At 32.6% G+C, this 17,796-nt stretch overlaps 1 protein-coding gene across 1 annotated transcript; it reads left to right on the forward strand.

Moving 5' to 3' along the window:
- The first annotated feature begins 8,761 nt into the window (after positions 1–8,761).
- LOC120127234 (F-box protein At5g49610) lies at positions 8,762–10,397 on the forward strand. Its single transcript, XM_039145192.1, has 2 exons — positions 8,762–10,110; positions 10,302–10,397. Exon 1 carries the CDS (start codon positions 9,016–9,018, stop codon positions 10,081–10,083), a length of 1,068 nt encoding a protein of 355 aa, XP_039001123.1. The 5' UTR covers positions 8,762–9,015; the 3' UTR covers positions 10,084–10,110; positions 10,302–10,397.
- Positions 10,398–17,796: the final 7,399 nt, after the last annotated feature.

Here is a 17,796-nt window from a genome sequence, read left to right on the forward strand (position 1 = left end):
AAAATCAAATTTCACAATATGATGTCTTATTGATATTGAAATATACCTCTCGATGCTTGATGTCGTTCTGAACTCTTTATTCTTATTCTTTGCTTTTTACCTACGCGTGAAAATCATCACACGCTAAGTATAAACTTAGTGAGGCAATTTAAAACATTTAACAGTGCAATACAATTCATGCATGATTTTCAATATCAAATATCAAATTTCCATAAAATCATTTTACTAACATATCCAATATTTTACCATGATCAAAATAATATAAAATCTCTTACCATTTATCCCATAAGCTCGTAAGCTTATTTTACCAAAATACTTATCATTTAAATTCCATAAGCTCGTAAGCTTATTTTTCCTATATACTTGCCATTATTCCGTAAGCTCATAAGCTTATTTTCATGGTTACCATTTATTAACCAATAAAACATAATCCATAGCCAATATCCCAATATTAAACCTTGAGGACCCTGGGTATACGAGTAAAATACCTGCACCGTAGTGCTAAACCTGCACTAAGCTTACGCCATAGTGCTAATCCGGACAATACACATAAGGTCGTGCCCACCACCTATACTAAGCTTACGCTATAGTGCTAATCCGGACATAAACCTGCACTTAGTGTCCTTACACACTATAGTTCTAATATAAACCTGCAGCTGCTATACTCTATGGCATGCCAACTATACCCTGTCCCTCAATGACTTACTTTGGGCATATAGTCTATTTTATTCGATCAATCCACGGCAAAGTATATCATCAATATTTAACATTGGGCAGTTCATACCCGAAAACATTCATGGTAAAATATCACATTTTTCATGATCAATGCATTTTAGTTTCATACTCTGACATATCAATGTCAATTTATAAAAATGATATAAAATCATGCCGATATAAACAAGGTCGACTTATCGCAAGTCTTCCTTATGATGTATAAAACATCCATGTATAATTTCATGCATGTATTGCACTCACCTTGACACTTTATATCTTTCAAAATATTTGTGCCTCACTATTGTCCATAATATACCCTTTTTATACTTGACTTGCTTCAATTGCAAATCAACCATGATCTGTATAAATCACAAATTTATAATAATACGTATGTTAGTATTGTACTAACATAACCATATCCCAAAATAATTCCATAACATACTTCAAACTCATTTCCACCAAATAATTCAGTACTTATTAATTCCTTTAACATTGGAACCCACTTTTCCAATTTACTCAAAATGGTCCTTCACCATTTTATCACTTAGATTATTAATACAAAAAAATCTAGTATTGAAATTATTTCACATCTAACACTCATTTTAAATTCCCGAACAACAATTTCCAACATAGTACATCAATTATACAACTCTTACACAACAACCCATTAATTTTCCAGAATTCAGACAGCTCACACTACCCTTAAAGAATCATTATTATGTATTGATATAGACACTAGAATTCAATTCCGTTTCTTCCGTTAAAAACTAGACTCGAATACGAATCTATACATATAAAGAACTCCTAATTCATTCTATACAATTTATGGTGAATTTTCAAAGTTCACCAACAGAATCTGTTTTGTACAGAATTCTGCTGTCCGACTTTTCTGACCTTTCCTCAGTTAAAAATTCATATATATTTGTATACAACTTGAAATTGATCCCCGTTTATTTTAAACAAAACTAGATCCATATATGAACACAATATATAAAAACAACCTCCAAATTATTTTTATATATTTTCTGGTGAATTTTCGAACCTACTGACAGAATCAAAATCCAAACTGCTTTCTTTAACTTCATCCTTAGGTTCTTCATCATTTCTTACAACCAATTCTTTAAAATCACTTAACTCTTCAAAACCCATAAAACACAAGAATAAAAATCCCCTTCATCAACTCAAGATAGATTTGAACATGAAACCCTAGTAATATTCATGTCAAAATGTAGAGAATTGAAAGTAGAATATTTTTCCTAACCACACTTAGTTAAATTCTCAAGAAATAGCTTCAAAATTGAAACTAAAAATGCTTACCTTTCTTGCTTGAATGTGCCGGCCCTTGGAGGAAGAAGATGAGCTGAAATGTTCCCCCATTATAGATATTCTAATGTTAATTCATCTAGCACATGGCTTAATATAAATTATAATGGAATTGTTTATTCAACACCATAGGAAATCCCATTTTTGCCCTTAATGAATCTCCATAATCACCATAAAACCAAGCCATATGATTATTATCATATTACAAAGTCAAACATAAATTATTTTGTCTTTGACTTCCGAAATTCACCTTGAATTTTCAAATCTTGCGTTTTAGTCACTAAATTCCACTATTTCGGTTAAATCTGAAAAATTGCACATTTTCAAACCAACTTTCTCTGATCTAAAATATTACAATAATATTTCCAACCATTTTATAGCATCCTTCAAATTTTTTTAACATTCCAATTCGATTCGAATTTCCGATTCCATATCAGCTTTAACCCTTTCTAATTTTTCTTTACTAAAATTCCAAATCCATAAATATGATTTCTATAAAACCCCACTCTCAAGATTAAACCATCTAGTTATGGAATAAAATTCTTTTTAGGAAATTATCACTTAATTCCCTAAACTTTTCCTAAGTTTTATACTTTGACCATCAAACTTTCAAAATTTTCATTTTGGGCATTGTCTAAATTTTTGGGGTATTACATTTATTGTGTCCTTTCTATACGTGATTCACTATAAGAAAGGTAAGGAAAATATTGTGACAGATGCACTCTCCAGAAGGTACATACTCCTTAATACTCTTAATTCAAAGATACTTGGCTTTTCGTTTATCAAAGATTATTATGCTACTCTTCATGACTTTGGAGAAAGGTATAAGTCTTGTGATAAAGGTGCAGATGAGAAGTTATACAAGAATGAAGGGTACCTATTCAAGGAGGGGCGTCTATGAATTCCACAAGGGTCACTTTGAGAAGTACTTGTTCGAGAGGCACATGATAGAAGACTTATAGGGATGATGTGATCATACCAACGTCAACACCAGATCCTGAAGTTATGCCATCAGGGCATATCACTCGTGCAAGATCAAAATAATTCAGGGAAGTTCTTTCATACAAATACCTTCATGCTTTGAAGTCATTTCATGAAAAGGAATCTTTAAATCATAAGTTATATTACATACTGGATATTAACAGTTGATATAGCTTATGAACCACATCCTTATATTATACACATTTTTATTTTATAATATTTCATATACTTAACTTAAGTTCTTTATCCTTGAATGAAGGTATATTCTGGCAGATCTAAGGAGCTGATTTGAGCTAAATGATGTACGCTAAAGCTAGGAGACTCATATCGGAACACTTAGGAGAGCATAAAGAACAATTGGTGAAAAGTTGTATGGTGACAAGTGAGCTCACAGCTGGATTAACCTGAATATTTGAGCTAGAAGATGACTTCATTTTAGCTGGGGAGCTACACCATCAACATCACCATTCAAAATACTTTGAATATGGGTCAAGTCAATTTTTCATAAATCCTACCTTTTCGCGAAGAGGTGTCTTTCCCAGAGATGACTTGTCACAAGGATCTGCCAAAACAATCATCATCACACAATTCACCTATAGCTCATTCCCTTAGAACTAGCTCAATCATGAAGGGTTACATTTCATCCATTATGACCTTTCATGAAAGTTGATGTCCATTGAAGTTCCATGACATCTAGGTGCACGTTGGTGAAGAGTTTTCTTCAAAAGGAGGCCTAAATCTCGAAGAGGTATGAGACAAGCATCATGACAACTTGACCAGCCCCCACATGCCATACACAAGGAGTTTTGGCACCAATATGAACCGACATCTCACCATTCGCCCAAGGAAGGTTCCATGCATGTGTTAGCCGAATAATTAAGTCCTTTTCTGAAGAGATAGTTGAACCAACATGAAGACTAAGGGACTAGTTCATTCATTCTAATAATTATTCATTTTCATTAAGACATGTACTTTTCTGAATAGGCACATATCTATTCTACCAGCCCTCTCAACTCCTATAAATAGAGAGGCTTATTTTATTTGTAAACAACCTTTTGATAAATCAAACTCATTTTGTGAGAAATTTCTCTTCAATTTCTTTTGAGAACTATATCGATTAAGCAAGTATAACTCTTTACACTTGTGGAATCATCTATTTCACTTGATACATATAATTCCTAGTTTCCATAACTAGTGATGTAAGTCCTAAACACTGTCCCTTATTCGAGCTTGCAAAGTCTGGGGCTATAATCTCGATAGTATAGTTTCTTCTTTAGCTTGTCTAAAATACTATTTCCATTTCCATCTACCATCTTCATTATCATTCACTTAAACACCTATCCATCAACATCATCCTTCATTGTCGTGCATACCATTGCTTCAAGGACATATTCAACAATATCTTTGAAGGCCTCCATTGACATACTTTTTCCTCAGTAACTCTAATCATTTCTTCATCCTTAATTCATTTCATTTTTCTATTTTTGTTTTCATCATTATCATCATTACTAATCCATTTAATTATCCTTATTATCTTGCAGCCATACTTATTGAATCTGGAGTAATATTTGCTATCATTTCCTAGATCGGGACAACAATAAGATTATCTATCATCTTGTTCATTCAGGGCATAGATAGGCTTACTTCATGTACTGATGTAGGCTCTTCATATGATAGAAGATCGAGTTCTAGTAATCTTGGGCAAAGAGATAAATCTACTAGCACTTAAGATTTTTATGCACTGGAACAATCTTCATATTTTCAACCTGTAACCCCCTAGACCCAGCCTATGTGTTTCGACTATGTCTAGCAGATTACATTAAAGATTCTTAAAAACATTCCCCAAAAATGTTATTCGTTAATATAAATCATATTTCAAATGACATTTATAAAAGTATAATAAATAACTGTAAAACCTAACTCTTGAGTATAAAACTAAAAGAGACCCAGAAAAATAAAACATAAAATAAATCTAGAGCATCGTAGATCAAATATCAGTAGCAAAAGCAGTAAACATCATAAAACGATAAATACTTCAAAAATAAGGCACATGTCACCATAATTAAAAGCAGTTCGGAAGACAAAATATTACAACAAAATGATCTGAACTAAATGTACCAATTCTCTAAATGCCTGATACGAAGTGTCTATTCGAGAGTATCTGAAAGGGGGTAAAACAGTTTGAAAAGTGAGCTAGAGGCTTAGTGTGCCCCAACAGTGCAAAATTAAAAACATACAATTATGATTTTTTAAAACCAGTACATATCACAGTCATTAAAACATCATATGCGATTTTAATTTAAAAACTCCCAATCGTCCTCCAACCGAACGCCATGTGCAGTTCCCCATAACTACACAACCTAAGGGAGTACCTTGAGGCTTACCCAAGATAATTTCCGGGGCCACAAAGGCTTACCCAAGAAAATCTCAGGGCCGTAGAGCCTACCAAAGGGTCACCTTAGGTCCATAAGGAATTACCAGTCGATGTTGAACCTATTCGAGGAATTACCAACAACGACTGAACCTGCTAGAGTCTTCATACCAAAACCCAGAGTACCCTGAAGAAAACATTTTTCAAACGGTAACCAGTAGTAATAGTAATTCAGAGTTTAGACATATCATCAGTTTAGTAAACCAGTATCCAGAAATCATAAGTTGGGCAATCATGCTTTACATTTCAGTAAATCTGGAATTAGGTAAAACATATAGTAGTCAAATCAGATCAAATATTATATTTCAAATCAGAGAAAACAATCATGTGCACATGAGATTTTAAACAAATATTTAAAACATTTATACTGCACACAAAGAACACACCTCGATAATAGGGTCAGTCCGAAAGATCTATCAAGCACCAGCTTCACTAGGCTCTTCGACTGAACGAGAACCTAAGCCATATCAGAACAAGGTTATATTTGGAATAATATTCAACGTAAAATAACTAACAGGGTTACAGAACTATACGAGTATTCACGGCCTCTCGTGGACGAGCGGATTGGGAGGAACCGGGTCGAGCAGTGAAACAGTCATGAGATCCCCGAGTACCTTTTAACAATAATAACAATAATTAGTCATTGACCATTCAGTTCAATTAACTAAATTAAAACACTTATATAAATATGCCTTTTTCGGGTTTACGGGTCAATTCAGAGGCTTTCGGGTTTGAATTTGGCAAAACGGTCTTCCGAATCAGACTCAGAACGTCAAAAGACATCAAATATGACTTTTCAAAAATTTTAACTTTTTTGTCAGTCAAAGTCAATGGGTTTGACTAACAATTTGGAGGCTTTCGGGTTCGAATTTGGAAAATCGGACTTTAGAATTGGACTCATGACGTCAAAAATCATAAAATATAATTTTCCAGAAATCTTAACTTTTTTGGTCAAAGTCAACGGTCAACGGGTAGGGCAATCGGGTCGGACCGGGTCGGATCGGTCAAACGGGTCAAAACTATTCCCCCATTTACGAAACTTCCCCACACGCAAGGGCGGTGCATGAACAGTCGTAGGGCGTCACAAAAATTCCAGAACTAAAATTATTTTAAGGGATTTTTAGACACTTACCAAACTCGGTTCAAAATTTTGAACGACAGAGATCTCACTTTCTAAATGTCAAAAACTTTAACTTCCTCAACTCCCTCACGCACCGACGACAACGGAGACAAAAAGGGCATCGTGTACTCGGAATGACACAAGGAACATGATGGTGCGGGAGGTGTTGAAAACGGAGCAACGATCGATGATGAATCCACAATTTTCACGGCGGTGGTGTTAAAAAAAGTCAAAACTTTGAATCGAAATTCATGGTGTTAGACAACGTTTCGCTACGAGCGGTTTACTGGGTTTTGTTCACCGGTCGACGACGAACCAAATGGGAGTGGTGGTGCAAGTTAGAACGGCCGGACGGCGACGGAATCGGCTTTGGAAGGAGGGATGCGGGGGAGGAAATGTTTTGTGAATTTAGTTTCTGATTTTAGCAAACATAAACCAATTCATGCATATTTGAAGTGTCTGTCGACACTAAATGGTCAAATTCAAGGATAGACCCCTAAATTTCCTTCAACTTCTAAAATGGCCTATAAGTTCTAAAAAGTTTTATTTTGACCCTCAAATTTCACCCAATTGATTAAATTATAATTAATTTTTTTTCGGGTTATTACACAACCTTCACATGGTTATCCACAATCATATAATTATTATCCATCATTTTTTAATTATGGTGTGTCATATCAACCTCAAATGTATTTTTTCATCACCAATATATCACCCACCTCTACTTCTCATGTATCATCTTCCTCATATATATCATATGCATCAATTATATAGAAATCAAGGTGAAAATATTATATTTTTTTGATAAATACCACTGGAATCAACTCAAGAAGGCTCTACTAATGAAGGTGAAAGATCTAAATCTCCTTGTCATTCTACGAATTGGTGAAAATTAAGTTCTTGCTTTATCACTTTTTATAAGGTATAGATAAATTTTTATTAATATGTTTAGTTTTAATTATATTAAAATATTTATATCTTCCTTCTCAATTTTAATGTTTAATGTTTGATGTACCATTATCATTGTTGCAGTAAATTGGACTTTCTTATATTTGTTCAGCTAAATTAAGCCTATGTATTTCATTAAAATAATGTCATTGAGTTTTCCAAATACATCTATTTAGACATGTAAGTAATTTGTTCTTTTGCATTTTTAAAATTTAAAATAAACATTTTTTCTTTGGTAACATTTAATTGTTATATTGAAAATTTTATGCAACTCTCATTTTATGTTGAACTCATTTTTAAAAGTCATGTGTCTCGAATAACATTCAAATTGTTTACCTCATTTCTTTGATCAATGTCCAATTTTCAACATAGAATGTTTTATTTGTTTTATTATTTTCAAAGCTGTTAAAAATATTAATGGCCTCTTTTAAGTATGATTTTAAATTATTTTATTGATACAAACTTACAAATTTTTAAATAGGATGAATGTTTAATCTTTTGTACTTGTTTATTTATTATGAGTTAATATAATATTCTAAAAAAATTTATAAATAAATACAATAATAATTAATGATTGTAAAAATTGTGTTCACGTATTATTAAAAGTTTATAAGTATTAGAAAACACTCTAAAAATCATTAAAAGTGATTTTTTATAATTCTAATTCTAATTATAATATTTTATAATAAGTTGTGCAAAATTTTAAAAAAAATTCACGTTCGCAATACACGCACCAACCATGATAGTATTTGTTACGTCCGCAACCATGATAAACGTAAAGCAACTGAAAATGCAATTACGACTGTAATTTGAATCCCTAATTCTTCATGCTCGAGTTAATATTAATCAATTGAAAAATATTGAGTTTCTTATTTTTTTAAACTCAGTCGCTCAACCGTGTTACATCAGTCTTCTATTAATGGTGGAACAGTTGTTTTCGGTCGAATGTTGTATTTATTACAAAATCAAAATGACTGTTTCATTACGTTTGAAAATTCAGTGCTTAAAATGAGAATTTACTCATTCTTCAATGACCATTTATGTCGTTTATCCATTATTTTATTATAAATCGCTAATATTACTGATATTCTATAGGTTTTAGAAGTTCATTGGTGAAAATAGAAACTTTGTTAAACTTCACTGACATTGCGCGTAATAAATCCAAAGTAAAAAGAGCCCGTTTAGTTATATTTTCTCGGATATCTAGTACATCCCTTAGGCCTCGACTTGATGCTATTTCATCGCTTTGCAATTCGCTCCCATCTTTTTCAGACAACAAACTTTCACAATTAATCCATGCCAAAATTCCTCAATTTTTCACATAATTAGCTTTACCAAAAGTTTCATTAAACCCCCCAAAAGAATACGATAAAAGGCATTTTCTTTGTCTCAAGAATTTGCAGTTTCAGTTGAAATCCCCAAATTCATTCTCCCGGTAAGCAACTCTTAAATTTTCTCTTTTTTTGTTGATTTTCTCGATTGGATTACGAATTTGAAAATGGGTATTTTTCCTGATGAAGTCATTCTTCAAATTCTCGCGAGATTGCCTGTAAAGTCCCTTTTTAAAACAAAAACTGTTTGCAAACTTTGGTATAGATTAGTCTCAGATAAGTATTTCGTGAAACTCTATCATGAGGTGTCTTCTAGGAACCCGATGGTTTTGATCGAGACTTCGTTTTCGATGGAATCGAAATCTAGCCTGATTTGTGTCGATAATTTTAGGGGTGTCTCTGAGGTTTCGTTGGGTTTCTTGAAAGATAGGGTTAAGATTAGAGCTTCATGTAATGGCTTATTGTGTTGCTCAAGCATCCCGGATAAGGGTGTTTACTACGTTTGCAATCCTATGACTAGAGTGTCTAAGTTGCTTCCCAGGAGTAGAGAGAGGCCGGTTACTCGGTTTTACCCCGACGGTGAAGCCACGCTCGTCGGTTTAGCATGTGATGTATCGAGGAACAAGTTCAATGTTGTGCTAGCAGGGTATCATAGGACGTTTGGTCATAGAACCGATGGTACTTTCATATGTTTGATATTTGATTCTGATTCGAATAAGTGGAGGAAGTTTGTTTCTCATCGAGAGGATCATTTCACTCACATGAACAAGAACCAAGTTGTGTTTGTTAACGGCGCCCTTCATTGGCTAACCAGTACGTTTTCTTATATACTCACGCTCAATCTTGATTACGATGTTTGGAGGAAGATTTCTTTGCCTGATGAAGTGAGTTACGGGACTGGGAATCGGGTTTATTTGTTGGATTCGAGTGGACGCTTGTCTCTGATTCAGATTTCCGATGCGTGGATGAAAATTTGGGTGATGGAAGACTATGAGAAGGAGCTTTGGCATATGGTGGATGGGGTGAGTCTTCTATGCATTCGGGGACTAGTACCTGGCATTTTCCCCATTGCTCAAACTGGTGAATGTATTTTCCTGGCAACTCACAAGCAGGTCTTGCTGTACCATCGCAAGGGCAGAGTGTGGAAGGAGATGTACTCTGTTAAGAACAGCGCTACCCTACCGTTGTGGTTCTCGGCACATGCATTTCGGAGCACAATTTTCCCTTCTGATTAAGGTGTATTCGACATATAACGAACTTCTTCTGTACATAAATAACTCTTTTCGGACCTTGCGAGTTGTACATGTCTTATTTTGAACTCTTATCATTTAGAATTCAGTATATGCAATTGTTCACGTGAACTACTCGTTAAGCTGTGTGCTACTCTTGTATTGGGGTTCTTGAGTCATGCATTTCTGATTTTAAACTCTTTGCTTTTTTTCATGATCTTTTGTTTGTACATAAATAACTCATTTCAGACGTTGTGATTCATTCATTTCTGTTTTGACACTCTTTTCTTTTATCGTTAAAAAATTGTCATATGCGATTATTCATATGAACCAGAACAACTGAGCTGAGTATGCTTCTGGTTTCATTGAATGGTAGAGAGTTTTCCTCTCTAGAAAGCAAAATTAAATCAAATATCACTGCCAATTCTTTATCCTTTTAGTCATTCTTTTTGCCAGAATGGTTAGTAGTTCAATTATTTTTAATTTTCTAGACATGTTTGATTCGTAGAGTGTAATTATATTTTAATTACTTATGGTTGTTTGATAATTCAAATTGTAATTCAATAATTTTATATTTTAAAATAATATTTGATATTATAAATAATTATTATTAATAGTTAAAACTTTAATGATTGACCTAGCTATATTAATAATTCCATATCCATGTAAAACTAGCTTTTATATCGATCGAGAAAGATATATATATATAGAGAGAGAGAGGGGTTTAGATTTACTTATTCCTACAGTTAAACTTTTAGTTTTACAAAAGTTTTACTCTTTTCTAAGATCATTAGATGAGGGAAATAAAAAATTGAGATTAATTATTTTTTTCAGTGAATATATTCTCATTTTCTACTGTTAATCTTAGTCTTTGATCTACTCTCATCTAACGATCTTAAAAAGGTGTAAGACTTTTTAGTTTACACTATGTAATTATATATAGAGAGAGAAAATAACCTCAGCGACCGAAAATGCCTTATAATATACGATTTTAACCAATTTTTTTTTTGGATTTGCTAAAATGACCAACAAATTCGTAACCCAGGTTCCAAATTCGCAACGCGATTTTAAGATTTGCAACGCGATAGTCGAAATTCGCAACGCGATTTAATATTCGCAACTCGATACTCCAAAATCACAATGCATTTGTTTCTTAAGAATTTTCTCTAAAAAGATAGTATCCGCGCGGACGTGTCGAAGACACGTATGACCACTACCACGATCACAACGGGACGGGACGGACGGCGGCGGCGGCGGCGGTGCGCGAGAGTCCCCCTTGTTCTCTTTCACTCAACAAGAAAGTGGAAAATCCAAGCCTTAAATACCCATTCCCAATAGTATTTCCAATACTATGTGGATTGAGTATTACCAACACTTTTTTTCAATGCTAAGTTGAAACATTTAATATTTAACATTTGCAAGTTGGAACACATTTAACCAAGTGAACATCCTTTCGGTGGCCAAGATAATTAAGCTGGAACACATTTAATCAATGCTTGAGAAGGCAATGTACTTGGCGAAAGTTGGGTTAAAAGAAGATAAAAGAGATGATGTGAAGCAAGAGTAAGCACTTCGTCGTGTTCCCCCGACGATGTCGCCATTACACCATGTAGCCAACACAAAAGACATTTGATTAACCCCAATGTGTTGTGTACATCCTGGCACGTAATAATGGAATAGAATCTTATGTTAAAAACAAATATCACTTAAATATTGCAAAACAAACCAAGTTTTCCCAACTCGATTACAAATATCACTTAATTATCTTCGCCACCGAAAGGATGTTCACTTGGTTAAATGTGTTCCAACTTCCAAATGTTAAATGTTTCAACTAGCATTGGAAACAAGTGTTGGTAATACTCAATCCCACATAGTATTGGAAACACTATTGGGAATGGGTATTTAAGGCTTGGATTTCCCACTTCCTTGTTGAGTGAAAGAGAATAAGGGGGACTCTCGGGCACCGCCACCGCCGTTTTGTCTCGTCCCGTCGTGGTCGTGGTAATACGTGTCTTTGACACGTCCGCGCGGATACTATCTTTTTAGAGAAACAAATGCATTGCGATTTTGGAGTATCGCGTTGCGAATTTCGACTATCGCGTTGCGAATTTTGCGAATTTGACTTTCGCGTTGCGAATTTGGAACCTGGGTTGCGAATTTGAGATCGGGTTGCGAATTTGTTGGTCATTTTGACAAATCTAAAAAAAGTTGGTTAAAATCGTATATTATAAGGCATTTTCGGTCACTGAGGTTATTTTCTCATATATATATATATATATATATATATATATATAGTGACAAAGTAAGGATCAAATATTGAGAAGGATAAATTATCTAAGTTCAAAATAATAAAGATTCATTAAGTATTTAATTTTAATAAATAAATAAATAAATATGTAATTTGATTTAAATTTAAATTGGTAAAGATTTAAAAATCTTATTAAATCAAAATTTTTAAAAATAATAATAGCTAGGTCTCACTCTGTATAGTTACGCCAATGTATACACGCCTGAACTATTAACCTAGTTATTTGTGAATTGTGATATAAAAAAAGCAATTATTATGTTATATATGTAAAATAAGTTCATGTTTTGGTAAAAATACTATCCGCCTTATTATAAAATCCAATAAATTATTATCTAATTTAAGTTTATGTTCTCGTGTAATTTTTTATCACCGAGACCCAAGGATTAATGTGCAGTGCACGCGCTTAAACTGACTAAATCAAGCACTTAAACCGACTATAAAATACAACATTCGCTATATGTAGTCTCTCAGAAAAGGATCCATCTCTCCTTGTATCTCTTGGCACTCCTGATATTATTCCTCAGCTTCTCTCTTTTCATTCCCAAGTTACCCCTTTCTTTCTTTCACTTCGAATTGATTTAGGTTTACTGAAATTTTGAACTTTGGTGTAATTAGTTTAATTTGGTAAATTTCCCAGACTATGTTAATATATGTTAGTTGAAGCTGATAAAAATGGGGTAAGGAAATCTGATGTGGAACCTCGTTGAACCCTGGTTCATTTGATGCTGCACTTTTAGCAGCTTGTTCTACGCTCTCAGCTATGAAATTCATACTCGATGGCCATGGGAATCTTGCTCATGCATTGGTGAGGCCTCCAGGTCGCCATGCTCAACCTACACGAGCCGATGGGTATTACTTTTTCAACAACACCTACCTCGTCGTTCAATTGGCTTTGGATCCGAGATGTAGAAGGGTTTCGGTTGTAGACAACGATGTTCAGTACGACAACGAGGCTGCATAGTTCTACCGGTAGGATAAAGTTCTTACAGAATGCAAATGATCTCTTTTCATCTTTTGCATTTTTAATTAATATATACAACAAATGTAGAATTTTGTTACTAGTTGAATTGTTTGGCTCAGTGGTTTAAGCGTGAGCTATTTTATCCTTGAGTCATAGGTTTAAGTCTTCTTTAGGCCTTTTATTTTTCATTTAATTTTCCGCATAATGTGGTGGTGACACCACCTTATTGGTGAAAATTTTTTGGATTAAAAACTATTCTTCAATCCGATACTGACATGTATGTAATTGAATTAAAATTATAGTAAATTGATAGTGTGTGTAAATATTGAGAATCAAATATATAATTATACAAAGTTTTCTAATTACCACGTCACCTCCTCCGTTAAAAGTTAACGGCTAGTAGTTAATTGAATTATTTAAATAGTTGGGTGGTCTGAATGATTAAATCGAAACATCAGTGGTCAAAAATGAAATCTAAGAATAGTTAAGTGGTCACTAAGGTAGTTCATCATAAAAATTATCAATAATGCTTAATAAATATCAAATTTCTAAATATTTAATCATTCAAATGTGTAATTGAATTAAAATTAGGCTAAATTGATAGTGTGTGTAAATTGAGAATCAAATATGTAAATATACCAAGTTTTTTAACTACCACGTCATCTCCTCCATTAAAAGTTATCGGCTAGTAGTTGATTGAATTATTTAAATAATTTGGTGGTCTGAATGATTAAATCGAAACATCAGTGGTCAAAAATAAAATCTAACAGTAGTTATGTGGTCATAAGGTAGTTCACCGTAAAAATAATCAATAATGCTTAAAAAATATCAAATTACTAAATATTTAGGCATTCAAATGTAAAATTACTAATAAAAATAGGAAGAAAAACAAACATCTAAATGAGAAGTAAAATTTGTATCAAAATCAAAAATTATTTAAAATATTATTAGCTGCATGAACCAAGTGATCTCTGTAGTAAAAGAATTGTTATTATTATTTGAGTATCTGAGTTCGAACACCATAGATATCAGGAGTGTGAGCGTTCAATGTCGAATGATTAAAAATTATCGTTGAATATATATTACTTTGTACTTGTCCAAATTAATAAAAAAACATATTATTAGCTTTATTTTTATTCCATTGACTATATTATAAAATATATTAATATATAAATCAATTCACTGTCTAATGGTTTGGGCACTTCTTTGCGTCCCCATGTCTTATGTTCAAAACCTAATAGTAGGGATGGACATGGGTCGGGTTGGGTCGGATTTTTGGTCCACCCGACCCGAGAACAATGACCCCTCTACCCGAAATTCGATCCGACCCACATAATATATACCCTCCACCCGACTCGAACCTGAGTCAACTTTTTGAATAAAATTTGAATCCGACCCGACCTGAAATAATAATAAAAATATTATTTTTGTTCAATAAAAACAATGATTTAATTTAAAAATAATATATATAGAGGGCTATTATTGTAATTATTCCTAAATATATGAGGTAAAATTATATTTTTTCCGAGTTAAGCCGGGTCGGGTATTTTTCACCTTAAATACAAAATCCGACCCGAACACCACCTTTAAGAAAACCCAAGCCAAACCCAATTTTTTTTAAAAAAACCCGACTGGATCGGGTCAGGTCGAATCGGAACCCGTTGGGTTCGGGTCCCATTCCCATCCATACCTAATAGCACCATTCAAGCAATTTGTTTCTATCATAGATTAAATATATAATTATATTAAGTTTTTAAATTGTTCTATCATCTCCTTTGTTAAAAAATAACGATAAATGATTTGATTGAAGTATTTAAATAATTAAGTGATCTGATTAATAAAATCAAATAGTTGAATGGTCATGTGAATAATTTACACTAAAATAAATGGTGTTATAAGAGCTACAAAAGTGATTAAATCTAGTTTTTATCAATATAAAATATTTTGTTTATTTTTATTATATGAAACAAAAATATAATATTTAAAATTAAAATTCATTCTTTAAATATTAATTATGAATCAATTAAGTGAAATAAATAATTAAAATTAATTAATAAAAAGAATTAAATATGTAAGTAACATATTACGAACATTTGATAAATAACAATAGAATATAAATATTTATACATACATAATATTTTTAGAACAAGAAATTAAATAATAATTAAAGATATATATGTCGGAAATTTGTACTTTTTACTTTACAATATTTTTTCCATTTTTTAAAAATAGGTGTAAAAAAGTATAATATTTTAATAACGAATTAGATAATATATCTTATCAATAAAATTACATATATATTTGTTCATTATCATCTAATTAGATCCGAGTTAAACTCAGATCTAACCCTGTCAGTAAGCTCAGTTTAATCTGAAAATGAAGTGGGTATTGTCCATAAGTTATGCTTTTGACTTTCAGCATAGCATTCAAATCCGAGGAGTTCATGCTTTATATACATTTGGACAATTTAATGGAATTTAGACTTTAGTATCTTTAACTTATGGATTAATTACTCTAGATGTTGTCAAAAAATGAATTGCATTCAGAACTGATTTAAAAAAAATTAAAAAATGAATATTCAAATTGAATACTGTATTAATTTAGATCCTATGTGATTTAACGTCAACTTAAATGATAAATATCAACTTAATAATTAGTTTTTGTAGAACCAAATTTTGTCCGAGCATTTTGTTTAATATTAATATTAATATTATATTATCTATAATTTGAAGTTATTATTTGTATTTGATTATTATGTGTTAGGTACATTAAATATTAATTATGTTAGTTAAATGCTAAGTCGATAAGTGTTAATTAAAATAATAAATATGAATTACGTAATTAAATAAAGTAACATTTATTAATATATTATTATTATTATTATTATTATTATTATTATAAAAGAAGAGGTAAACTACATGTAAGACTCATTCAAACCCAACGGTACAAGACACAATCAGTGGCCCAAACAACAAGTCAAGATACATGCCCAACTTGACAACCCAACAACAATTAGGGTTCCCATTTCTTCTCCCCAACTGTCGTTTGTTCACAGTCATTGGATCTGTGCTTGATCCAACGACTAAGATGAGAAGAAGACTAGGGTTCATTGAACCCTAAAACTATTGTCGCCAATTCCACTACCTGCACCTGCTACGTCATCGTTGCCGCTATCTGCTCCTACCATTGTTGTCGTTTCAGTCGGCCCTCGACATATCATTCAGTTAACAAAAAAACCAAAATCAACAAAATTATATTATAGCCAAAATTTATTCGGATAAAAAAAAAGAAAATCCAGAGGAAAATCTGGGACTGTCAAACGTCGAAAATAGTACAATCATGCCTTACTACACACCTTCTTGTTAGCACCAAAACCCACCATCAAACATAACATGCAACAGCCATAATAAAAAGGAGAGGACCATTTTTGAACAAAGGATAAAAAAATAGAAAGGATACTAAAAAAAGGATTTATCCAAAAAGAAAAAGAAGACAGAAAGATGAAGAGAGAAAGAAAAGAAAACCTCCATTTTCCTTTGAATATCACAGTGGTCCTTTTGCCATGGTCGAAATATTCCAAGAATTGAAGGTAATAACCTTAATCTAGGGCGATTGGTTTGTTTTTAAGTAAAGGGATCCAATCCAATAAGAATCTTGTTGGGTCATCTTCCACTAAAACCCAAGTGGTAGTAAAGAATCTTCAAAGCGATCCAAATGAACATATGGTACCAGACCTTGATGAGATGGAGAGAACTAGGAATGAAATACTCAAACACTTTAAGGATTGGTGTGAATATGTTTTCAAAGAGATGGGAGGGCATAGCTCCCAAGAGGTAGACACGACTGAATTGAGCTTATTACCTGACTTGATACTACCTCCCAAATTTAAGATGATTGAGTTTGAAAAGTATGAGAGTAATACATGTCCTGTTGCACACTTGACAATGTTTATTAGGAGAATGACAGTTTTTGTCAGAGATGATAAACTTTTGATTCATGTTTTTAAGCCCTGGTATAATTAGTTAACCTGAGCTTAAATAGGATTCTAGAAAGATTTGTCTAACACATTTAAGAAGCAATATCAATATGTCGAAGACATGATGCCAAATAGGGTAACTCTCTAGAATATGGAGATGAACCAGAATGAAAGCTTCCGTTAGTACACTCAGCATTAGAGGAATGTTACTACTTAGGTTCATCCTCCGTTGAATGAAAAAGAATTCAAAACAATGTTCATAGACACATTGAAGTCTCCCAAAATTGATCATATGCTTGGATTCACTACAAAACGTTTATGTGACATTGTAACACCCATTTCTTGGATACGTTTCCATACACAAGTCACAGGTGTCACATAACTTTTAAAAACATTTCCTTATTTGTAAACCCATAAAAATTTGTTTCGAAAATAAAACAAAACCTTTTTTTATTTTTGATATCATAATAATAA

The sequence above is a fragment of the Hibiscus syriacus genome, unplaced genomic scaffold (genome assembly GCF_006381635.1).
Source record: "Hibiscus syriacus cultivar Baekdansim isolate YM2019G1 unplaced genomic scaffold, ASM638163v2 tig00001478_pilon, whole genome shotgun sequence".
NCBI lineage: Eukaryota > Viridiplantae > Streptophyta > Magnoliopsida > Malvales > Malvaceae > Hibiscus > Hibiscus syriacus.

What these genes read in the sequence shown, in the direction of transcription:
- LOC120127234 (XM_039145192.1), top strand. Translation starts at nt 9,016, where the DNA reads ATGGGTATTTTTCCTGATGAAGTCATTCTTCAAATTCTCGCGAGATTG.